Below are 26,425 nucleotides of genomic sequence, written 5' to 3'. Positions count from 1 at the left end.
GATACACTTTCATATGTTTGGCGGCGAGCGACAGTCTAATGTTTTTTGTCTGCTGCTTGCACACGTAGACGACGATGTAAACAGCTAGGCTGGCCGGTTTGTTACAATCGGAATAAACGAACTTTTCAATCATGGCATCGGGCGGCGAAGCAAAACTAGATGTATGTTAAAAAGTGTTTCGAATATTTATTGTTAACTTTGATATAAGACTTATGTGGTGTTTAGACATTCAGAGAAAACGTAACCTCAAATGTAATCTGTCATCCTGTAATTTTGAGGACGTCTGGCATTTATATGGAAATTATTGGGAACTGAAGCTTGCAATTGTAGATACACATCGTGTTATATGACCAAAGCAGACTATAAAAAGCGTTTTCTTGTTTACTGGCTAAAACTAGGCACCTTGGTCGGGATTTGGAACTGTAACTTTTAATTTATGACAGGCGATGGTTACCCAGTATTGTGATTTACAATTGCTTTATGCAAATCATGACACAGAAGTGGGCGGTCTGGTACTAATCGGTAGCATGACAAGGGTGATACTAAATAACAAATGAAATGACGTGTACAAAATATAATGTGTGTGTGTGTTGCTTTAGTGCAATCAAGTAGGCTAGTTGGAAATAGCGGTACCAAAGTTTTGTAGAAATAAATGTAATGTAATTGTACTTGGGACATAGTTTTGATAGTATGAAAATAGTGCAACATGTGGCCACTTAACATTGGTAATGTCAAAAACTATTTTAATCATGCCTGCTGCGACCTTTGGAGTTAAAGCACATCTGTTTGGAAGGTATCATGCGTAACAGGTCTATTTTTTTCGAAAAACAAAGCCTACACGCTTTGAATATGTTTATGTTCAGTATGTTGAACCAATGTGATCTTTTCCCATAATCCCAACCTTAGATATGAGATGAGAGTTTCTGCACCATGCCATTTTCTATGTCTTCTCTTTGATGTTTCATTCCATATGAAATTACATGCCTTTTACTATGTCTTCTCTTTGATCTTCCCGTCCACATGAAATTACTTTTGGCAGTAAATGTTGCTCCACAAAATATCCACATTTGAACACTATAGACACAAACAGGTCTTTAATATTATGTCTGTAGTGAAGGTCACTAATATACTTTATGCATAGGCCCTTGACTCAGTTGAAGTTCTGGCTGCAGAAGGAATCTTCATTACCAGAGGAAGAGACTGGTCAGAGGAAGAGACATAGTGCTATAATGTACTTGACCACTAAACTGTTTGTTAATATCCTAGGTTAAAGTTTATACCTCTCTGTAGTGTTTGTTGAGAAGTGGCATACAAAACTTGACATTGTGACAATTATCCATTTTCAGTGATCCCCTCGATTTGATGCGAGACACTGAGAACACTAGTGTTCTGTGACAACAAGGCCATGGGCATGGGAGATGTTAATGTACTGCATCTGTAGTGACAAGTAAGGAACCTGCTGGTCATGGGACAGGATATGTGAGAAAATCATGGATGAAGTAATTAGTTTCTGAGTGTACTTTTATTCAAGCATTACAACTACAAGAGAATATGTGTTTTTCTCACCAGACACATTTTGCATTATTGAGCTAAAGCATCGTCAGTGGTGGTAATTTCTGCTTTATTTATTTATTTTCCTAAATCAGGAAATACGATCTTCTAGCACATTTTTGGTTCCTTCCTTCACTAGGCACTAATAATTGTGGTATAAGTTTTCAGTGCTTTGCAGAAATACGCATTTCTGACATTTGACTCAGTACAGTTTTGTACACCACAGAGTTGTAAAATTATACCACAATTATCAGTTCCTTACTAAGAAAGGAATCAAAAAATATCTAGCAGACAACATTTCCTGGTGTAAGTGAAAAACCAAGCAGAAATTACCACCACTGATGATGCTTTACTCCAATAAAGTGAAATGCATCTGTTGAGAAAAACATGCATTTGCTTGTAATTGTAATGATTGAACAAAAATACCCTCAGAAACTGTAAAGCAGCTACAGGCAATATGGCCACACAAATCAAGAAGTAATTAGAATCTTGGATGTTGGTAAATCCATCACAAATTGATTTTGAGGATGGACAACAAAGGCAGGGGCTGTATCTGATGGAACATCATTAGTAGTAAAAATGGGGTGACCACCAGGGGGACCAATGGAGTTAAGTTTGATGAGAAGGTACAAAGTGGGTGCAGAAGGTGTTAAACCAAATGTTTTTAGGCTATGCTGGGGTTCATATTGGGCCTTAGGGAGGGGGGGGGGGGTGTATCATAGTGGTAAGGTTTGTAAGTTGTATTGTTCAAAAGGAAATGAATATCCTCTGTCATGTTGTCATTACAGTTCATGACTGCATTGGTGGGGTCCTTACCTGTAAGAAGGATATTTGCATCTGGATTGATTTTACACTGTGAGTACCTATCTCTTCTGTTTACATACCTTATGTTGAGCTTGTCGTGAAGGAATTTGGGGAATAAAGGTGAAGTCAGATTTGAGGTGAGGAATTCTGGGAAGATTATCAAAGGGTGGCTGGGTATTAGAGCTTGAGTCCGTGATCTAGGCATGCTTTACACTGAGGGGATAAAAATCATGAGGTTGCGGTATGCACATTTACAGGTGGCAGTAGTATTGCGTACTCAAGGTATAAAAGGGCAGTGCATTGACGGAGCTGTCATTTGCACTCAGGTGATTCATGTGAAAAGGTTTACAATGTGATTGTGGCCGTACAACAGGAATTAACAGACTTTGAACGTGGAATGTTAGTTGGAACTAGGTGCATGGGACATTCAATTTTGTAAATCATTAGGGAATTCACTATTTACAAATCCACAGAGTCAAGCGTGTGCTAAGAATACCAGATTTCAGGCATTACCTCTCACCATGGACAATTCAGTGGCTGACAGCCTTTACATAATGGCAGAGAGCAGCGGCATTTGCAGCATTGTCAGTGCTAAGAGACAAGCAGCACTGCATGAAATGTGGGATATAGATTAACATATTTGTTAGGACAGTGCGGTGAAATTTTATGTTACCGGGCTGTGGCAGCAGATGACCAATGCGAGTACCTTTCTTAACAATACAACCACCTGCAGCACCTCTCCTGGGCTTATGACCATATCAAGTGGACGCTGGACAATTGGACAACTGTGGCCTGGTCAGATGAGTCCCAGTTTTGGTTGGTAAGAGCTGTTGTTAAGGTTTGAGTGTAATGTAGACCCCATGAAGCCATGGCCTCAAGTTGTCAACAAGGCATTGTGGAAGGTGCTGGTGGCTCCATAATGGTGTGGGCTGTGTTTAACGTGGAATGGGCTGGGTCCTCTGGTCCAGCCAAACCAATCATTGACTGCAAATGGTTAGGTTCGGCTACTTGGAGATCATTTTCAGCCATCCATGGCTCTCATGTTCCCAAACAACAATGAAATTTTTGTGGATGACCATGTGTCATGTCACTGTGCCACAGTTGTTTGTGACTGGTTTGGAGAACATTCTGGATGGTTGAGTGAATGATTTGACCGCCCAAACTGTCCAGCATTGATTCCATGAAACATTTATGGGACGTAACTGAGAGGTCAGTTAGTGCACAAAACCCTGGCCTATCAACACTTTTGCAATTATCAATACCTACAGAGGCAGGATGGCTCAGTATTTCCGCAGGGGACTTTCAACAACTTGTTGAGACCTTACCACATTGAGATGGTGCACTGCACTGGGCAAAAGGAGGTCTGACACTGTATCATGAGACATCCCATGACTTTTGTTGACTCATTGTAAGCTTGCTGTCATCAGTAGGGTGGGTGGCAAAGAAATAATTCCACTGAAGTGAATGACTAAAGCAAAGCTGACATTTTACTAGTCGTGCAGGGTTAAATCTGATTTTGAGACTAAAGTTGTTTCAGTAGGAATGAGGCTTCTGTAGGTGTAAGGATTTTAGAAGCTAGATTGACTTCAGTGGGGGAAACCTAAAGGAGGTGTTCAGAAGCCTTGTTTTATGTCATACAAGAAAAGTTTACGGAGAATAAGTTAGAAAGATAGGGTATGGGGTGATTAATGGGATTGAGGGGAGGATGTTTAGTTGGGAGAGGTAGGTTCTTGTTAGCAAGAGAGAATTCTGGATAACAAAAGGCATAAGCAGCTAAGAGAGCTTCCTCAGATGTTAGGAATTTTATCCCAGCAGTTATAGGACAAAAGCTCTGTCACAAAAATGGGATGTGGAAATTACTGTCACAGTGTAAAATATTTTGTGAATAATTAATTATAGTGATGTTGGACTGAATTATTGAAGCGATAGTGTGGAAAGGATAAGAACCATGGAAGTGTGCAAAAATTAAAGGACTCTCATCACTGCCCCGCCCCTACACTCCTCATCCCTGAGTCTGGAGTAGGCCTACAGAGCTCTTATTCATTTCAGAATTGTCATACACTATGAATAACCATTAGTTCTCTGGGATATAATAAGTTTTTTTCTGTAACTTATAAAATTTAGTCCCTGTGGCATGTATAGCCTATAATATTTAGTTCTTGTGGCATGACAAATCTCGAAACTGAACAATTCATGGAAATACGGAAGCGTCCGATCCCGCCCGTCTGCTTTGACCCATGATGTCACAAATATGGCGGAAACAAAAACAAACACACACACTTTCCACAAGAAGCCTAATGACACTAACGGGACAAGCGCGTGAAATGGGGTGTTTTGGGTGGGGGGCAAACTAAATATAAACAAATTTAGACGCCTTGCGTAGCTACAACGTGTAAGTGAAGACAGCCATGCATGAATACCCACCAACCTCCCCAGGGGTCGTAACCCCTGCAACCCATAGAAGATAAAGATGCTTCAGTAGCTGATTAGTGTTTTTTGTCTTTTTAAAAAAAAAAATCTCACGGGATAGAACGAACAGATCAGAAAGATAAATATAATAAACTAAAACAGAAATTGGAGGAAACAGATAATTAAAATAAGTAATAAGTGTTTTTAAATTTAAAAAAAAAAATCTCACGAGATAGAACGAACAGATCAGAAAAGTAAATAAAATAAGATAAAACAGAACTGGAGACAGCCACACTCAAACCAAACTCCGCGTCGTCATGACGTCACACACGACAACACCCTTACGTCACGGGTCAAAGCCGACGCGTGGGATTGGACGCTTCCGTCGACCCCAATTCATTTATACGAAAAAATGGATATTTTAGAGTCGTCCCCCCCCCCCCCCCCCCACACACACACACACATCTCTCACGTGCTCTGGATAAATTTCTGTAGTTGCGCATGCCAGGAACTACGAAATTTGTGAAAGGACGGTTGGTAGCAGGAGATTCTGATTCTGATTGTTAACGGAGACCAAACAGATAAGGTCATCAGTCTTCAATTTATGAACTTGTAGCATGCTGCAGGTGAAAACTAGGTCCATAACTTGTGTTATAATTGAAATAAATGGTTGTAGCTCCATCATAACTTGCATTGAGAAGTATATTTTTTTATTTCTTGATGGTAACTAGATTTTGACACCCGTGCTACTTTCAAATCATCCATATTGCAAGTGTGACAATATAGGCAATAGCCTGTGTACAAAAACTGTCCCTGCAGTGATGATCAGACCAGCACTATGGCCGACACAACAACAGTAATTAGACAACACAGGACAGACATTAGAGAATGTCCATCCTACTTGGTCTAATTACTGTTGTTGAGTCTGGCAAGGTGCTGCTTTGATCATCACGGCAGGGACAGCTTTTGTACATAGGTTATTGCCTGTATTGTTTCATGTACAATATGGATGATCTGAAAATAGACACAGCTGTCCAAAACTAGTTATCATAATGAAAAAAAAAGATACTTCTCAGTGAAACATATGACAGGGCTACAATGATTTGTTGTAGTCTACTTATAGAGTAAATTCTGTGTGCCAATGTGAGAAAGTTTTCTAAATGTTTGTGTAGTGCATGTCTTAGGCAGAACATGGGAACCAGACCACTATACACCTAGTGGGGCATGGGAATCTGCATAAAAACCATAGCCAAGCTGGCTAGCACATCGCCCCCTCATTGTTAAGCCCCGTCCCAGAATTGGTCATATTAACATGCGTGGCTAAGTGGGTGCATCAGGATATAATATTTTTAAGTATAAACCCATCATGGAAAATACCTACAAGCTACAGTGGGCTTTTTTCCTTCTATCTTGCGGCAGATCACATAATGTAATCCACGTGTTTTCATTTTGCTGTATGGTGCTATCTGTTCACTATCTTTTGTGACGCGTTGTATTATTCTCCTATTTAACATGTTGATTTTATCAAGTTTTTCTAGAATTACAAGAAACAGTATACAATAGAAGTGAGTCCATTTTCCTCTCCTTCTGGTGTTTGTTTATGAATCATTAAAAGACACATGTAAAATATATCTTCTATGAAATTTAAAATTAAATGCTTGTTGCAGATGTACGATGACTTCAGTGGGTCTGTTGAAGGGGAAATGATAGTCCCAAACCAGCAACAGAACCAACAGCAAGGAAAACCTGACTTCAACACTTTAGATGAACCAATCAGGGATACTGTGGTAAGATGGCAAATGAGTTTCTTGTGAAACCAATGAAGAAACAATGCCTTCAATTGACAAAATTTTTGTGTTATTTGTGGAATATCATAGGAGTAGCCAGTAGTTTAAACTAGCCATTGTCTGCCATGCCTCACTGAAAGCTGACCATTTTGTTACATGTATTAGTAATATGCAGTACACCCTTCAGTGATGATTTTTGGATGTCAGGTAGTAGCTCTGTTAGTTATAAAATCAGATAGAATAAATACCACAGGTTGAGACTTGCATGTTGGCAGTTGGGATGGGTGGTATGGATGCAAAAACCAATATTAATAAAATTTACTGTATTTTATTATGAATTTGTTGTTCTGGGAACAGCAAAAGTCTGAATGTAACAATGAAAACAAACAATTTTTGACAATGTAATGTAATTGGATGTTACTCACTCATGTCCTATACCACTGTAGTGCCCTTAGTGGCATATTTATATATTGTTTAAAATTTTGACTATACCTGTTATGTATTCAGGTGGAAAATGTTTTAATTGTGGTTTGAATGTTTTGACTAGAATGATGACACTCAAATTTCCTTTTAACCCCATGTAAGGTAACAGTTTCTTCTGAAGAAGGTGCCCCTAGTTGGCATTGAAAACTAGTTAAAGAATTTTAATTCTATTTGCAGCCGTTTGGCTGGAAATTTGTGACATTATAATTAATTATGGTTGCTAATCACAGCCATGTTCAAAACATATAAAAAAATCTATTCATCAAGCAGCGGCACAACATGCACATAAAAGGAGGTTATAATTTTGCACGCTTTCAGAGCCAGTGGCTCCTTCTTCTAACAGAAGGGTTGAAGGGGAAGGACGAGGGGTGAAGGAAAAGGTCTAAGTCTTTCCTTCTCATCCCGTCCAGTAAGTCTCCCCTGACCCGCAGTTCTGGGTGTCTTTTCCAAAATTTATCCTTTTCCTAGACCTCCCCAGTCCTTTTCCTTCGCCCAGCTTCCTTCCCCTTCAGCCCTTCTGCTGGAAGAAAGAGCCACTAGCTCCGAAAGATTGCATAATTATAACCTCCTTTTACGTGTGTGTTGTGTCGTCATGTGGTGAGTAGGTTTTTTATATATCGAATTACATTAAAAGTTTGAATGTACTACACAAAATTTGCATCCATTGGGATATATTGTGGGTTCAGATAGATAGATCCACTAGATATACAGGGTGAATCACCTAAAACTTGCACCTCAAATATTGTAGAAATGGAAAGTGCTATTGATGAACAGTTTTGACAGAATGGATTGGTAGCCCATCAACAGACAGTAATAACACTTGGAAAGTGTATTTTTTGTGCAAACATATATCTTTTTAAATGGATCAATGCTAACTGACATTAAAAGACTAAAAGCTGGGTAAATTAGGATTTCAGTGGTGTTTGTTACAGGCTTCTAGTGTGAGTTGTTTACAAGATATTGTATTTTGAAAAATTTCCACACTGACTATTGTTTGTGGCATTCAACCTGCATAATTGCTAGGTACAATGTTGTTATGTTTGCTCACAGCATGCTTGTGTGTTCCTCGAGTGCATTGCAACTTGCTAATTAGTCAGTGTGTGACAGTTCAAATAGTAGATCATGTGTGGGTGATGGGATTTACTAATGCAGAAAAATCAGACATGCTTATTGTGTGTGGAGAGTGTAGGAAGAATGCAGTTAATTCTTATACAGTGTATGCAGCGAAATACTCCAATAGGTCTCAACAATCTTGGCAGTTACTTATCAACCTCTTCAACCAGTTTACACGAAAGTGAAGTGTAGCACTTAGACGACATAACAGAAGAAAACAAGTGACAACAGAAGAGGAGGGAAATTAATGTTCTTGCTGCTGTTGCAGTTGACCCAAAAATTAGATCCTGCACAATCACACAAGGAAGTGACATGAGTCAGGCAAGTGGCCTCCGCATTTTCCATTGACATAGATTCCACCACTATTACATCTCTCTCTTCATCAAGAACTGTGTGGAAACGATTATGAGAATCATGTAAACTTCTGTACATTGACATTTAGTTATGAAGCCACATTTACCAATCATGGCCAGGTAAACCATCAAAATGTGCACTGTTGGTCTGTTGGCAATCCTTATTGGATTCATCAGATGAAACATCAGTGTCCATGGAGTGTAAACATGTGGTGTGGGATAGTGAACCATCAGCTCATAGGCCCATTTTCCATAGACAGAACACTGAATGCACACAAGTATTGCAGCTTCCTAACAGACCATCTTCCACAGATACTAGATGATGATCCTCTGCAGACTAGGAGAAACTTGTGTACCAACACTAAGTACTACAGCATATCTTCATGAACTGCTTCAAAATCATTGGATTGGATTCAGAAGACCTGTATGTTGGCCAGCCTGTTCCCCTGATTTGATGCCTGTAGACTTTTCTCTGTGGGGAAGGCTAAAAGATGCTGCCTACAAGGATATACCAACTACATTCAATGATATACAGTGACATTTTACTGCAGCTTGCTCTGTAATCTTTACTGAAATGCTAGCATGTGTGCAGCCATTGTTCCGTACAAGACTGGAAGCGTGTATTATCACTGCCAGTGGTCATTGTGAACACATCCTATGATGGTCAGGTGTCTTGTTACTGTCCAGAATCCACATGACTAGTGTATGCAGTTGTATTGTTCTGTAGTGTGTGCTACCACAGTTATTGTACAAGTGTTAGTGTGGGAACTTCTCAAAATATGATATCTTTTAAACAACTCACCCTAGACTCCTGCAACGAACACCACTGATATTCTAATTCACCCTACTTTTAGTTTGGTCATGTCAATAGGCACTGTTCCATTTAAAAAAAAAGTGCATGTTTGTAAAAAAAATATACTTTCTAAGTGTTATAACAATCTGTTGAGTGTCTAACAATACGAACCCCTGACTACCAATCCATTCTGTGAAAACTGCACTTCAATAGCATTTAACATTTCTGCAATATCTGCGGTGCCAGTTTTAAGTGATTCACAGTGTACATCACAATCCTTGGAAATTATGATGATGCCTATGCGGAGCCCTGAGCAGATGTTTGAATACATTCTTTGTGTATCTAGTAGAGTTCATAGTTGTCAATTTAGAGGCCAGGGCATAAGCTACAATTCATTAGTATTCTTCTTATACCACAATTGCATGCTTCTGACAATGTCATGTGGATAGTTGAAAATATGACGCAACTAAGACACAAATATCAAACCGTGGAAAATCCAGGCTGGAATGTTACAGTATTGTGAAAATATATTAAGACACAAATATGTATCTTGAAACTTTTTGAGAGAGAGAGAGAGAGAGAGAGAGAGAGAGAGAGAGAGATTCCCTTATTATATTTTCTTATTATCCGCTGGCTCACTACCGCAAATTGGTGTTCTTAGAATCAAATGTGTGTTCTTCAGTTTGGCTGTGTTCTGTCACTGCTGATTTCTCTGTCCGTTCCAGATGTACAAACCAAACTTTTTCACTAGAGTTATTAATTAACAATCAGAAGGTCGCCAGATGAAGAATTTTTGATGGACCAAGCAACTTGGGTACAGACTGTATGGACAGTGAATTGCCCCATAACCAGGATTGGTCGGTTGTTATAAATGACTAAATGATATCGAGAAAGTAACAGTAGTGGATATCTCAAAATGATGACACATTTCTAGATACATTATGATATGTGCCATTGTATCTGTGTAGGACTTGTACTTGCAGCTTGATGTAAAGCTTTTATTGCTGTGGTTCTCAACCTTTTTGAGGCCATTATCCCTGAGTGCAATCGGATATTAGACAATACCCCCCCCCCCCTCCCTTTTCCCCACTCCATAAACAACATTAGTGCTGTTAGAATGAAAAAGAATTTTCTTTGAACACTTCCCTTTTTAAAACAACAAAAGATAAATGATATTTAGTTTTTGTAGGGGTTTTATTTAACCATGAACTAATGAGTCAATGAGAAATTGGCACTGCTTATTTCTAACAACCTATGAAGCAATTCTTACTGCATCATGAGTGCTACCTGTAGCTGCTCCTCAGAAAAGAAAGCTAACTATCCATATTGAAGCTAGACTCTTGTTACAGAAACATGCTGCCTCTCCACCAATCTGTTCCCCAGAGGCACTTTCTTTAGCCACACCTTGAGCCACCATTCTGAAATAAGCCAAATTAAAATGTGTACACTATACTTACCATTTGTAGCTCACTTGATTGTTGGACTCCTTACTACACTGCATAAAGTGGAAGACTTTGTGTTGCCAATGCTTTGTGCCTGACAACTGCCACTAACAACAACAACAATAACAATAGAGCAAAACTACAGAGGGACATCCCTGCTACCGGTAACAAACAAAATTTTCTGGCGTGCCCTGCTGGAGCATTTGAAGTCCAAGTTGAACATAAAATAGGGAGCTACCAAAGGGTTTCAGGAAAGATTGTTCAGCAGCCAAAGGGAGATCAATAATCTCAATAGCATCATCAGCCATTATACTCCAAGATCAAAGCAGTATGTGCCAGTCTTAGTGGACTTCAAGAAAGCCTTTGATTCAGTAGACCTTGAAGTCCTGTTACATACCCTTAATTGTAACTGCTGGCATTAATTAGAGCTACCTTGATGAATACAAAATCCAAGCTAAAGTTCCTGGGATGCCCTCAAAATTCTTTGAGGTCTGAACAACAGTCAGACAAGATGATGGGCTGCCTCTTATGCTTTTAACTGTGTTCTCGCGTAAATCATTAGGACCTGGTGAAAGAGATTGAAACCAAATATACCCCAGTGAGAATGGGAACTAAATCCAAGGAGATCACGATAGGCCATCTGTCTAGTTTTCCTGATAGTACAGCTATTCTGTCAAATGACATAGATACTACAAGGACTCAAATCAAACAGTTACAGGGAACCGCCGAGCAAACTGCCCTGCAGAAATAAGTTAAAAAACAGAAGTAATGACTAACATCAAAAATGCCCCCCCCCCCCCCCCATTCCCAAAACTCTGGACAAAATATATGGGAACTGGCCACTGAGTCATCACAAGAAAGTTACAAATCACTATGCAAGTGATTACAATTTAAACTTGAAAGTCAAAGAATTAACCCAAGAGAGGAGTTTATTTAATTGCACAGCACGCTATCTGACATTACTACGTTCACTCTGCTATACAACTAACTGGAGTGTGACTAGTTTTTTTTATAACCTTCCAAAATTAATGATTGGTGGGAGCCAAGGAATGGATATTACAAACAGATAATTGCTGTGAGTACCAGAATAATTATTAAATTTATTCAGTTCAGCAGAGACAACTTAATTAGAATACTATTAAAAGTAAGAAGAGAAATCTGTACAGTACAATTGGAAAAGAGCTTCTGTGATGGGTGGAACTCTCCCTATCCAGATATAAAGCACAAAATTCCGTGTATATTCTATCACAAGTCTAACAGAATAAATTATGTAAAGTGGTGATCACGAAAAGTGTGCTGCATATATTTACCGATAATAATTGCAGCTGTACCTGGTGTTGTTGTCAAATGCTTGCACTGCTCGATTGGTTGCTATGTAGATGGCCCATGGAGCCGCAACTCCGATGATGCACTATCGCGGTAAACAACATGTTCCTGTCCAGGCTACCAGACAGGTAAATCTACTGTTTCCGTGCTCCGTAGCAGACAATACAGACTAATACGACTGCTTGCTAAAGCAGTCAGAATACAAATTGCCTTTTTTCAGATCGAGCGTAGCATCAGTTTCTCCTACTCTGCACCAGCGGCTGCCCAATCGTCATCTTGCAACAAAATTTCCGCCAGTTCCCTGTCTTCCCTCCAAACATTGTGTACATGAGAATCATCATCCTGCATTACGCAGTTTCAGCCAGTGGCTCACTCCTGGGAGGCATTTTAAGATGAAACATTCTTGAGGCTTCTCCATCGCTAATGGAACCATCGGAAGTTTCTGCAGAATCACACACCAAGAGCAGGGGTGTGAGAGGCTTTTAAGGAGTGCATCTCACCAACGTGGCCCATAGCATTGCTATATGTGTCTTTTGTGCCTTGGCTGTGAAAAACTGAGTCTGGGCCAGCTTTCCACATAGTGGAAAAATCACAGCTTTGAGTTTTACAGTGTCTGATGAGTGCGCTACCCCACCCCCATCCTATACAAAGCCTGCCACCGCCAGGGGTGGCATGTCAGCTGTCTTTCTTTCGGGCAACCCGTGTTGGCCACTATAAACCACCCCTATTTGGTCATTCCCTCATTTCATTCCGTCAGGCGCATTGTGGCTCGCTTACAGAAACTGAAGCTAATTGAATTAGTTTCATCTGCTTTAAAATTTGCTTTTTGCATGAAATATGACATTTAATCCCCATTTGCTTCACTTAATTACTCCCAGGTGAAGATAACTAGAAATAGTTAGAATGATTCCGCAAAACCGTATGCAAATTGCATTGTTGTGTATTAAAAATGTAAGGTGAGCAAGTGATGTGGGTCTTACACTCAGTGTGGAGGGGCCACATTGGTTGCCACCTTGCATATAGATATATCAACAGTGTAGAAAAAATTAATTACCTGAGTGTCAATATTATGAAAAATGCACTAGATGGTCCCAGCAAAATAATAATACGAGTTCTGTTAGAAAAGTATCTGACTTGAGAACAGGGAAAGAAAATTGGCCTATCTGAGGTGTTGGACCCCTAATCACCCTCAAAGTACTTCCATTGTGACTCTACACACTTCTCCCAGATATGCTGCCAGTGTTGGAAGAATGCCGAAAAAGCCTCTTTTGGAAAGGAATTTAGCTCAGCTGTCATTGCTGCTATAATGCTCTCTCTTGTTTGTAACTGCTTTCCTTACAGTGGCCTCTTGAGTTGAGGGGACAGCCAGAAGTTGCAGGGGGCCATATCAGGAGAGTAATGTGCCTGTTGCAGCACAGGAATCTTGTTTTTCGTCATAAATTCTTAAATAAGTGCAAGGAATGTGCTGGAGCATTGTTGTGATGGAGGTGCCAAGTTCCTGTTGACCACAATTCTGGTATCTTGTGCCACACAGCATTATTATCATTTTAATATTTTTTGGTGGTTGTTTGACCCTGTGGCACATATTTGTGGTGTACTACAGTGCAAGAGTCAAGAAGAGCAGTCAGCATCACTTTGACATTGCTGCACTCTTGGCAGGCCTTCTTTGGTCTTGTTGACAAGAAATGCTTTCACTGTGACAACTGGGGATTTGGTTACCAGGTTGTACCTGTACACCCAGGACTCGTTATCAGTGATTATGGTGTTCACGAAGTAAGGGTCACTGTTTATGGAGTCCAGCATGTCCTGTCAGACTTCAGCACACAGTTGCTTTTGCTTCACCATCAGCAGCTTAAGCACAAGTTTCAGTGATGCTCTGCAAGGCTAAACCTTCAGTCACAATGGAATGTGCCGAAAAAGTGCTGATGCCCACCTGTTCTACAATTTCTCTGATACGACATGAGAGTCCCTCATCATTATAAGATTCACTTTGGCAATGACCTGGTTATTTCGACATGTTGATTCCCGACTGGAGCTTGACTCACTCTCCACCAATGTGCAGATGTCTTTAAACTGTTTTACCACTCCTTAATGTGTGTAATGCCCATAGCATCGTCACCAAATGCAGCATGAATCTTCCGAATGGTTTCCACCTGGTGTTTGCCCACTTTATGGCAATATTTGCTGCAGTAGCGCTGCTACACTTGTTCTGTCATTTCTCTTGTAATGAGAAACCGATGTAAGCACTACACGCTACCTCACTCAACTGCTGCTTGCCAGCAACTGACACTATGGACAGGTGGGGAAAAATTCACACGTGCACATGAAGGTTCAAGGTCATGCAAGTGCACTAGATTCAAATCCATCGGGTATTCACAAAAATAAGTGAGGTCGGATGCTTTTCTAACAGACCTAATAATGATAATAATAATAATAATATGGTGTAGGTCATATAGCAATATAGTAGTCATTACTTAGTTACTGGTGTGTTGTTCTCTCAATTAGTTTGTTTATTGTTATAGAGATAGTAATGAAGCAATTTCTAATCTATTGCGGGAACTACCTACAACTGGGAGAAGAGATTCTAATGAGAGATTTGACCTTACAATTTGCTTGTGTCTCAGTTATTCTGTCATAGATGCATGGTAAAAAGTATGTCTATAGTATGTGATATATGAGGAGGAGGATTCATTATGAATAGAAAGGTAAGACAGAGAGTATGTTACTGTGAACAGTTCAATGGTAGGGTTGTTCTTACCAGAATTGACAGCAAACCAATGCCGACAGCGATAGTTCTGATGTCGCAAGATGCAGATGTAGTGGAAGTGTATGGGGATATTGAAAGAGTAACACAGTACATAAATGGAGATGAAAATCTAATAGTCATGGGGGACTGGAATGCAGTTGTAGGGAAAGAGTAGAAGAAACAGTTACAGGAGAATATGGGCTCGGGACAAGGAATGAGACAAGAGAAAGACCAATTGAGTTCTGTAATAAATTTCAACTAGTAATAGTGAATTCTCTGTTCAAGAATCACAATCACAAGAGGAGGAGGTATACTTGGAAAAGGCCGAGTGATATGGGAAGATTTCAGTTAGGTTACATCATGGTCAGACAGAGATTCTGAAATCAGATACTGTATTGTAAGGCTTACGTAGGAGCAGATAAAGACTCAAATCACAATGTGGTGGTGATGAATCATAGGCTGAAGTTTAAGAGATTAGTCAGAAAGAATCAGTGTGCAAAGAAGTGGGATATGGAAATACTAAGGAATGACAAGATATGCTTGAAGTTCTCTAAGGCTATAGATTCAGCAATAACGAATAGCTCAGTAGGCATTACAGTTGCAGAGGAATGGACGTCTCTAAAAAGGGCATTCACAGGAATCGAAAGGAAACATACATACAAAGAAAGTAACTGCGAAGGAACCATGGGTAGCTGAAGAAATATTTCAGTTGATTGATGAAAGAAGGAAATACAAAAAGTTAAGGGAAATTCAGGAATACAGAAATGGAAGTCGCTGAGGAAAAAATAAATAGGCAGTGCAGGGACACTAAGATGAAATGGCTGCATAAAAAATATAAAGAAATTGAAAAAGAAATGATTGTTGGAAGCAGTGACTGAGCATATAGGAAAGCCAAAACAAACTTTGATGAAATTTAAAACAAGGGTGGTAACATTAAGAGTGCAACGGTGATTCCACTGTTAAATGCAGAGGAAAGAGTGGATGGGTGGAAAGGCCTCTATGAGGGGGAAGATTTGCCTGATTTGATAGAAGAAGAAATGGGAGTCAATTTAGAAGAGTGAGGGAATCCAGTATTAGAATCAGAATTTAAAAGAGCTTTGAAGGACTTAAGATCAAATAAGGCAGAAGGGGTAGATAACATTCCCGGAAGTAGCAACAAAATGACTGACATCTTGGATATTTGGGAATCCAGCCGGATATTCGCATAGTTATGGCACAATATTTCAACAGCGTACCTTGCTGTGCTACCCGAGACTGGTCCTTGGGTCGATCGAGTCCAATATTTATGCCTGGAAGGAGCTGGACGTTCGTCTTCATTCCACGTCGAGTCGAGTGTTCCCTCTGTGATCCGCGTCCACCAAACTCGGCTTCAATGGACACCTCCAGTTGTGGATGTTCCGACTGCCATCCGTGCCCGATTTGGCCGTCCCCAACGGTTGTGGACATCATATGAGGTGTGTCAGACCCGAACTTACAATCATAGTAACGGTCATGAGACAGCGTACCCAACATCTCAGTTCGGGTCTGACACACCTCAGATGATGTCCACAACCGTTGGGAATGGCCAAAACGGGCGCGGATGGCAGTCGGAACATCCACGACTGGAGGTGTCCATTGAAGCCGAGTCTGGCGGGCGTGGACCACAGAGGGAACACTCGACTCTGCACGGACCAAAGACGGAACGCCCAGCTCCTTCCAGGCATAAATACTGGACTCTATCGACCCAAGGACCAGTCTCAGGTAGCACCTGAAGAAGATAGCAAGGCATGCTGTTGAAATATCATGCCAGAATGATGCAAATATCCGGCTAGATTCCCGAATATCCAAGATGTCAACAGATCGCCGGGAAAGCATGAAGAATTACAACAAAATGACTATTCACATTGGTGAGTAGAGTGTATGAGCCTGACGACATACCATCTGACTTTCGGGAAAATATCTTCCACACAATTCCGGAGACTGCAAGAGCTGCCAGGTGCGAGAATTATTGCACAGTCAGCGTAACAGCTCATGCATCCAAGTTTCTGACAATAATAATATACAGAAGAATGGAAAAGAAAATTGATGATGTGTTAGATTACATTCAGTTTGGTTTTAGGAAAAGTAAAAGCACCAGAGAGGCAATTCTGACGTAGTGGTTGATAGTAGAAGCAAGACTAAAGAAAAATCAAGAAATGTTCATAGGATTTTTCATTTGGCGGTGTAAAATGGTGCAAGTTGTTCAAAATTCTGAGAGAAAGAGGGGTAAGCTATAGAGAGAGATGTGTAATATACAATATGTACAAGAGCCAAGAGGTAATAGTAAGAGTGGATGACCAAGAACGAGGTGCTCACATTAAAAAGTGTGTAAGACAGGGATGTAGTCTTTTGCCCCTACTGTTCAATCTGTGCATCGAAGAAGCAGTGATGAAGATAAAAGAAAGGTTTAGCAGTGGGATTAAAGTTCAAGGTGAAAGGATATCAATGATGTGATTCACTGATGACATTGCTATCCTGAGTGAAAGTGTAGAAGAATTACATAATCTGCTGCATGGAATCAACATTCTAATGAGTACAGAATATGGAACGAGAGTAAATCAAAGAAAGACGAAAGTAATGAGAATTAGCATAAATGAGAACAGTGAGAAACTTAACATCAGGATTGTTGGTAATGAAGTAGATGAAATTAAGTAATTCTGTTACTTAGGCAGCAAAATAGCCAATGACAACTGAGCAAGTAGAACATCAAAAGCACTGGCAAAAAGGGCCTTCCTGGCCAAGAGAAGTCTACTAGTATCAAACATAGGCCCTAATTTGAGGAAGAAATTTCTCAGAATGTATGTTTGGGGCAAATCATGGTACGGTTGTGCAATATGGACTGTGGGAAAACCAGAACAGAAGATCTGAGATGTGGTGCTACAGACATATGTTGAAAATTAGGTGGGCTGATAAGGTAAGGAGTAAGGAGGTTCTGCGCGGAATTGGAGAGAAAGGAGTATGTTTAAAACTCTGACAAGCAGAAGGGATAGGTGACAGGACATCTGTTAAGACATCAGGGAATGACTTCCATTGTACCAGAGGGAGCTGTAGAGAAAGACAGAGATTGTAATATGTCCAGTAAATACACTATGTTATCAAAAGTATCAGGACACCCCCAAAAAACATACGTTTTTCATATTAGGTGCATTGTGTTGCCACCTACTGCCAGGTACTCTATATCAGTGACCTCAGTAGTCATTAGACATCGTGAGAGAGCAGAATGGGGTGCTCTGCGTAACTCACGGACTTCGAATAGGGTCATGTGATTGGATGTCACTTGTGTCATATGTCTGTACGTGAGATTTCCACACTCCTAAACATTCTTATACTTCGTACGTCGAGAGAAGAGCTCTGACAGCTGGCAGTGCAGTTACCGGTATTCGACATGGACAGGCAGCGAGCCAGTAGCAGTCGCCCAGCACTACGTCAACACCGGGGTGTTGCCATGGTAATGTAAACAAAAGCTCACAATCTGATTGGCTGTTGTGGATGCACGAAGCACATGCGCTAAGGCCGCGTCAACTGTCAGTGCTCTTCTCTTGCCATATGCACTGTAGGTCCACTGTTTCCGATGCGATAGTGGAGTGGAAACCTGAAGGGACACGTAGGGCACAAAAGCATACAGGTTGGCCTCGTCTGTTGACTGACAGAGACTGCTGGCCTTTGAAGAGGTTCATAATGTGTAATAGGCAGACATCTGTCCAGACCATCACACAGGAATTCCAAACTGCATCAGGATCAGCTGCAAGTACTATGACAGCTAGGCGGGACATGAGAAAACTTGATTTCATGGTCAAGCGGCTGCTCATAAGCCACACATCACGACGGTAAATGGCAAATGATGCCTCGCTTGGTGTAAGGAGTGTAAACATTGGATGATTGAACAGTGGAAAAATGTTCTGTGGAGTCACACAATGTGGCTATCCAATGGCAGGCTGTGGGTATGGTGAATGCCCGGGGAACGTCATCTGGCAGCATGTGTAGTGCCAACAGTAAAATTCGGAGGCGGTGGTGTTATGGTGTGGTCATGTTTCCCATGGAGCTGCCTTGCAACGCCATATTGAATTCCAGCATTACCAATGGAGGGCGCCACGAATTTGTAAGTCATTTTCAGCCAGGTGTCCGGATACTTTTGATCACATAGTTAATTGAGGACATTGGTTGCAAGTACTACTCTGAGATGAAGAGTTTGTCATGGGAGAGGAATTTGTGGTGGGGGCATCAAACCAGCCAGAAGACTGATGACTCAAGAAAAGAAACGAACATTATGTTGACTCTCTGAGGAAGACATTGTTCATTCATTCATTTTGCAAGCTGTAATGTCCACCATCTAGTCCAAAAAGTAATTGTTGGTAACTTAAATAATTGAAATAACAATTTTAACAAACAGTGATTGCTATGGCTTTGATTACCTATTATCATGTTGTGAAATGAGGGTCTTCCTACCCAAGATCCTTCCCACCCTTCCTAAAGTAGGGTTCCATCGCCACCCAACCTTTAGAACATCCTAGTCCATCCCTATGCCACTCCCAATCCCAACACCGTGCTACGAGGATCTTATCCCTGTGGAAGACCCCGGTCCAAGACATGCCCAATCCAGCCATCCAGCACTTCCTATTCCAGTAGTCACAGGTTTATCCTACCCATAGGGGCTGGGCTACTTGTGAATGCAGCCATGTAATTTACCAACTCTGCAGCAACCATTGCACAACTTTTTATATTGGTATGACTATCAACCAGCTGTCCAACAGTTTAAACGGCCATTGTCAAATTGTGGCCAAGAACAGTGTAAACCACTCTGTGACACAATATGCAGCTGAGCATAAAATGCTTGATTTCAGTGGCTGCTTTACTACCCAAGCCATCTTGTTCCTCCTCTGCACCACCAGCTTTTCTGACCTCTGTAGATGGGAATCATCCTTGCAATACATTCTCTGCTCCCATAATTATCCCAGCCTCAACCTACGATAACATACTGTTCCCACACAGTCCACGTAACAGTTTCTACCCCTTCTGTCCTATCATTTCTTCTCCATTCTCATCTCCCAGCCTCTTTGTTTGTCACTCTCTGCTAATGCATTCCATTCACTCCTCTTTCCCTCCTCCTGTCATTTTTCCTCCACCTCCCTGCCCCATAATCTCCTGAGACTATGCCTGTTCGCATTCTAGTCCTTGCACACTCTGCCAGGCAGCGTTCCTCTGTCCCTCCACTTGTACACTACTATCTCATTCCCTTCCACTCGACCCCCACCCAGATTGCTGCTGCCATCCCACATGATAGCTGTATTCTGGCCTAAGCTGCTGGGGCTGGTGGTCATGTGAGTGTGAGGTGTGCTTGCTTGTGTGTATAAATGATGTCTGCTTCCCTGTTTCTCTTTTGCTGATGAAGGCTGTGGCCAAAAGCTTTGTCTTAAGTGTCTTTTAATTGTGCCTGTCTGCAACGTAATGTGTGTTCTTTATGTCAAGTAGCAATCTATCTTTTCCTGCAATAGTGATAATTGTAATGATATTTTAAAAGTAAATTAGTTTCATAGCTTTCACCACTGTGGCCAGACTGAGTCATAACTGTGCTTGGTGGGAGTAGCAACCTGATAGCGGGGATGAGGAGGTAGCATGTGTGTGTGTGTGTGGGGGGGGGGGGGGGGGGGGTAGGGTGGCAGAAAGTGTAGTGTTACTTGTGTGCAGGGTCAAGGTGGGGACAGGGACAGGGTAGGGCTGCTAGGTATCATCAGGAGTTGTGGGGGGAGGGGGGGGGGAGGAGAGAAATAGAGAAGGGGAGAAGGACTGATGGGTATGTTGATGGAGTAGATTGCTGTGTTGTGCTGGAGTGGGAGCAGAGAAGAGGATGGGTAAGTTAGGACAGGGACTAGCAAAGGTCTCCCCAGAGACATTATGGAAATGTAGGATATATTGCATGGAGAGTTCCCACCTGCATAGTTCAGAAAAACTGATGTTGGTGCTTAGAATCCAGATGATACAAGCTGTGAAGCAGTGATGTGAACTACACTGTGTTGGACAGCATTTTCAGCAACTGTATAGTCCAGCTATTTCTTGGCCACAGCTTGTTGGTGGCCATTCTTGCAGTTTAGTTTGTAAAGCACATAACTGCTTTGGCAGATAGCCCTGCTTTTGATGGAATAAAAGATGCCTGTGACTGAACTGGAGTAGGTGGTGGTGGGAGAATGTATGTGACAGGTCTTGCATCTAGGTCTGTTGCAAGGATATGAGCCATGACACGAGGGTTAGGGGTGTGGGTGGAGTAGGGATGGACAACGAATAATAAATAATAATAAAATATAATCAAACAAACTGCTGCAGAAAATGACTATAAAACAGACATCATAAACAAACTGATCAACAAGGTAAAAATGAAACATAAGAATAGCGACCAGCCACTCAAGAGCACAACCAGATGATCTGAACCCCAGAGGCAGTACACACAGACAACACAGCAGATCACACCACATCAGGATAAAGAGACAGATGGTACACACTAACACACAACAACAAAGTAGCACGTAGAATTGGAAACAGCTTGAAAGGGCAAGGGATCCCAGTAACATTCAGAATGAACAACACAGTTCAGAAAATCCTAAGATCAGTAAGAAAAATATCAGACAGATTCAGCAGCACTGGAATATATCAACTCACATGCAACTCCTGTCAGAAACTTCTGAATGAGTTACACAGAGTGCCTGAGAGCTCTAAAGAGTGACAGCACACATTCAACTTTCGCAGAACATCTAATGAAAAAAAAAAAAAAAAAAACCATAACCCCGCTAATATCTAAAACAATCTACACGTTCTGAAACACAGCAACAGTCTATACTGACAACTTACAATAGAAGGAAATTACTACATACAAAAGGCTATAATAGAAGGGAAGAATGCAATAAACAAAAAAACAAAAACAAAAAAACACACTTTGCAACAACACACTCTGTACCGTTCTGAGAGAACTGACCAAGGACACAGAACAGAAAGAAGAACAGACACACAAAAGAACCGCTTCCCCATCACACACAGAGACATAAATAAGGAACAAAATTCGTTGGAATTCCCGCTAGTTTTCATAGCCTTCTCGTAATGTGCGAAACACCTCTCACGACACGTGCAAACAGGAAGATGGCGTAATGTTTTTGATCATAGACAAAGTGCAAAAGTTATGTTTTTCTGTGTATAGAATTTGCTACGTGCCATCAAACAAACATGAGTACACGAATCATTAAATAACTGTCCCGTACACACCAAAACTGGAGTCCACAACACTACCGCAACCCCCAAGTGTATATTGCTGGCATGCTAAGTTCACCTTTTAGTATTTGTTTACTAACAGCTGTTCACACAGTTGCAGATGACATGATGTACGCTGAGAAAAAACGGCATCAGAAAAAAGCGCAGAAAAATATGCAGCAAACAGTGACAATAGTTCTTAAAAAACATGCCATAATGTACAATAAATAAGGTGGTATGAAACTAAAGAAACTGCAAAAAGGTGGGAATTTAAGGAGATGGGACCTGGATAAACTGAATAAACCAGAGGTTGTACAGAGTTTCAGGGAGAGCATAAGGGAACAATTGACAGGAATGGGGGAAAGAAATACATTAGAAGAAGAATGGGCAGCTTTGAGGGATGAAGTAGTGAAGGCAGCAGAGGATCAAGTAGGTAAAAAGACGAGGGCTAGTAGAAATCCTTGGGTAACAGAAGAGATATTGAATTTAATTGATGAAAGGAGAAAATATAAAAAGGCAGTAAATGAAGCAGGCAAATAGGAATACAAACGTCTCAAAAATGAGATAGACAGGAAGTGCAAAATGGCTAAGCAGGGATGGCTACAGGACAAATGTAAGGATGTAGATGCTTATCACTCTAGGGGTAAGATAGATACTGCTTACAGGAAAATTGAAGAGACCTTTGGAGAAAAGAGAACCATTTGTATGAATATCAAGAGCTCAGATGGAAACCCAGTTCTAAGCAAAGAAGGGCAAGCAGAAAGGTGGAAGGAGTATATAGAGGGTCTATACAAGGGTGATGTATTTGAGGACAATATTATGGAAATGGAAGAGTATGTAGATGAAGATGAAATGAGAGATATGATACTGTGTGAAGAGTTTGACAGAGCACTGAAAGACCTGAGTCGAAACAAGGCCCAGGGAGTAGATAACATTCCATTAGAACTACTGACAGCCTTGAGAGAGCCAGTTCTGACAAAACTCTACCATCTGGTGAGCAAGATGTATGAGACAGGCGAAATACCCTCAGGCTTCAAGAAGAATATAATAATTCCAATCCCAAAGAAAGCAGGTGTTGACAGATGTGAAAATTACCGAACTATCAGTTTAATAAGTCACGGCTGCAAAATACTAACGCGAATTCTTTACAGACGAATAGAAAAACTAGTAGAAGCCGACCTCGGGGAAGATCAGTTTGGATTCCGTAGAAATATTGGAACACGTGAGGCAATACTGACCCTACGACTTATCTTGGAAGCTAGATTAAGGAAAGGCAAACCTATGTTTCTAGCATTTGTAGACTTAGAGAAAGCTTTTGACAATGTTGACTGGAATACTCTCTTTCAGATTCTGAAGGTGGCAGGGGTAAAATACAGGGAGCGAAAGACTATTTACAATTGGTACAGAAACCAAATGGTAGTTATAAGAGTTGAGGGGCATGAAAGGGAAGCAGTGGTTGGGAAGGGAGTGAGACAGGGTTGTAGCCTCTCCCCGATGTTATTCAATCTGTATATTGAGCAAGCAGTAAAGGAAACAAAAGAAAAATTCGGAGTAGGTATTAAAATCCATGGAGAAGAAATAAAAACGTTGAGGTTTGCTGATGACATTGTAATTCTGTCAGAGACAGCAAAGGACTTGGGAGAGCAGTTGAATGGAATGGATAGTGTCTTGAAAGGTGGATATACGATGAACATCAACAAAAGCAAAACGAGGATAATGGAATGCAGTCGAATTAAGTCGGGAGATGCTGAGGGTATTAGATTAGGAAATGAGACACTTAAAGTAGTAAAGGAGTTTTGCTATTTGGGGAGCAAAATAACTGATGATGGTCGAAGTAGAGAGGATATAAAATGTAGACTGGCAATGGCAAAGAAAGCGTTTCTGAAGAAGAGAAATTTGTTAACATCGAGTATAGATTTAAGTGTCAGGAAGTCATTTCTGAAAGTATTTGTATTGAGTGTAGCCATGTATGGAAGCGAAACATGGACGATAAATAGTTTGGACAAGAAGAGAATAGAAGCTTTCGAAATGTGGTGCTACAGGAGAATGCTGAAGATTAGATGGGTAGATCACATAACTAATGAGGAGGTATTGAATAGAATTGGGGAGAAGAGGAGTTTGTTTCACAACTTGACAAGAAGAAGGGACCAGTTGGTAGGACATGTTCTGAGGCATCAAGGGATCACAAATTTAGCATTGGAGGGCAGCGTGGAGGGTAAAAATCGTAGAGGGAGACCAAGAGATGAATACACCAAGCAGATTCAGAAGGATGTAAGTTGCAGTAGGTACTGGGAGACGAAGAAGCTTGCACAGGATAGACTAGTGTGGAGAGCTGCATCAAACCATTCTCAGGACTGAAGACCACAACAACAACAACAACAACATGAAAGTATCCATAGAAAACTATATTTCAAAAAATGAACAGTAAAAATGTTGATAATGTGTTACTGTGTTTGTATAACTATGCTATTTTCTGCATGTTTTATATTAAAAAGCCACTGATGATGGTATTTGTCGCCAAAACTAGTTTGGGAAATAAATAAGTGAACAAATAACAAGGTGTGTTGCATCATGGCAGACTCAATTCTGATATTGTTGTTTTTGTATGCAAATATGGACCAAATGGAAGAGTTTGAAGATAAAGTAATGGATAAGGATACTGCTTAGGTTTTGGCCAGCAGAATACCACTGTGGGAGGGGTGGGAAAAATAGTGGGTAGGGTATTCCAGACCCTCCCATCGTTGTCCAGAAATATATCTCCCATGCCTTGTTTCACCAGTCACCTACCAGCTCCCACATATCCACTGTCCATCCACAAAGGAGCACTCCCCTCGTTACTCAGTGCCACCCAGGACTGTAGCTTCTGAATCACATTCTTTGCCAGGGTTTGAACTACCTCTTGTTGTGCCCTTAAATGAGGAATACCATATTCACCATACTTCCACCCCTTCCACAATGGTATTCTGCCAGCCACCAAACCTACACAAAATCCTTGTCCATTCCTAGTTCATCCCTGTCCCCAACCTCTTGCCTCATGGCTCAGGTCACTGCAATAGACCTAACTGCAAGACCTATCCCATACATCTTTCCACCACCACCACCTGCTACAGTCTGGTCACACGAATTTTCTATCCCGTCAAAGGCAGGGCTACATTGAAAGCAGTCATGTACTTTACAAACTAAGCTGCAACTACAGCACTGCTCTCTATGTGGGTATGATGACTTACAAGCTGCCTGTCCACATGAATAGCCACCAACAAACACTGGCCAAGAGATAGCTGGACTACACAGTCGCTGAACATGCTGCCCAACACAGTGTTCTTCACTTCAGTGACTGCTTCACAGTCTGTTCCATCTGGATCCTAACTACTAACAACAGCTTTTCTGAATTGCACAGGTGGGAGTTCTCTGAACAATTTATCCTACATTCCTGTAACATCCCTGGCCTCAACCTCCGCTAGTCCCTGTCCTCCCTTTACCTGTCCTCTTCCCTGCTCCTGACTCCAACACAAAAGTGTTGGCCATGTAGGAAGTTATTGAGAACTTTTTGTTAGACTGCTGGGGACTTGCCACTTTTCTCAGCTGAAACGAAACTAGATCGGGATTGTATTCATGCCTACATGCTGCTGACTTAAAAGTGGATTGACCTTTAGCATCAAACACAAGTCAGTGGTGCTCATCTTCTGCCCATGTTATTAGTGTGTTCCCATTACCATTGCAATCTTTGTATTTGCATTGCTTATTACCCTTATATATAGCAGGATCAATATGTGAGAGGATAACTTCAGCTGGCCAGGATTGGCTGGTGGTCTGTAATTTTTGGAGATCATGATGCTTCTAGTTTTCACAACAACATCATCAGTAGACATGGAAACAAGAGATTGCACCAGAGCAGAATTTGGTTCCAGAACTAGTTGCCAGGTAATATGTATTTCAAAAGTAATTCCATAAAGGTAAGATGTGGTGGAACCCACAAAGTCAGTATTCAGTGCACTAAATGCAAGGTGAACTATTGGTGCTGCTGAGTTCATTTGTAGAGGCAGTTGAATAACAGCAAAACTAAGGCATAGGAGGCTGGTGGGTGGCATTTTATTTGACCTTTTACGGACGCTCATGGGACCAGCTTGTGACCCCATTCCCATCATAGGCTTTCTTGCCATATATGTTCTGTTTTATACAGCTCAATCATTCATTTGCATATCCAACAGGCCGACTAAGTCTGCTACCAAAATATGATCTATCATCAGCACTTGTACTACATGTAGGCTGCTATACTTTGCATAGTTTTATGCCTTGCTGTTACATGCACATAACATGTTCAGACATTTCATTACAAGCACAGAGAATATTTTTGTCTGAAAAGTGTT

At 41.0% G+C, this 26,425-nt stretch overlaps 1 protein-coding gene across 2 annotated transcripts in view; it reads left to right on the top strand.

Moving 5' to 3' along the window:
• The first annotated feature begins 5 nt into the window (after positions 1-5).
• LOC126194845 (protein YIPF6) overlaps positions 6-26,425 on the top strand; it is an 83,329-nt gene continuing 56,909 nt past the window's right edge. For both annotated transcript variants that reach the window (XR_007538511.1, XM_049933185.1), the window contains exons 1-2: positions 6-161; positions 6,432-6,551. Coding sequence is in view for 1 of the 2 variants with exons in the window: in XM_049933185.1 (XP_049789142.1) it covers positions 132-161; positions 6,432-6,551 (150 nt within the window). In the remaining variant the exon portion in view is untranslated. The remainder of the gene's footprint in view (positions 162-6,431; positions 6,552-26,425) is intronic.

The sequence above is a fragment of the Schistocerca nitens genome, chromosome 7 (genome assembly GCF_023898315.1).
Source record: "Schistocerca nitens isolate TAMUIC-IGC-003100 chromosome 7, iqSchNite1.1, whole genome shotgun sequence".
Lineage (NCBI taxonomy): Eukaryota > Metazoa > Arthropoda > Insecta > Orthoptera > Acrididae > Schistocerca > Schistocerca nitens.
The sequence above is the reverse complement of the archived record's forward strand: the minus strand, read 5'-3'. Positions and strand labels throughout refer to the sequence as shown.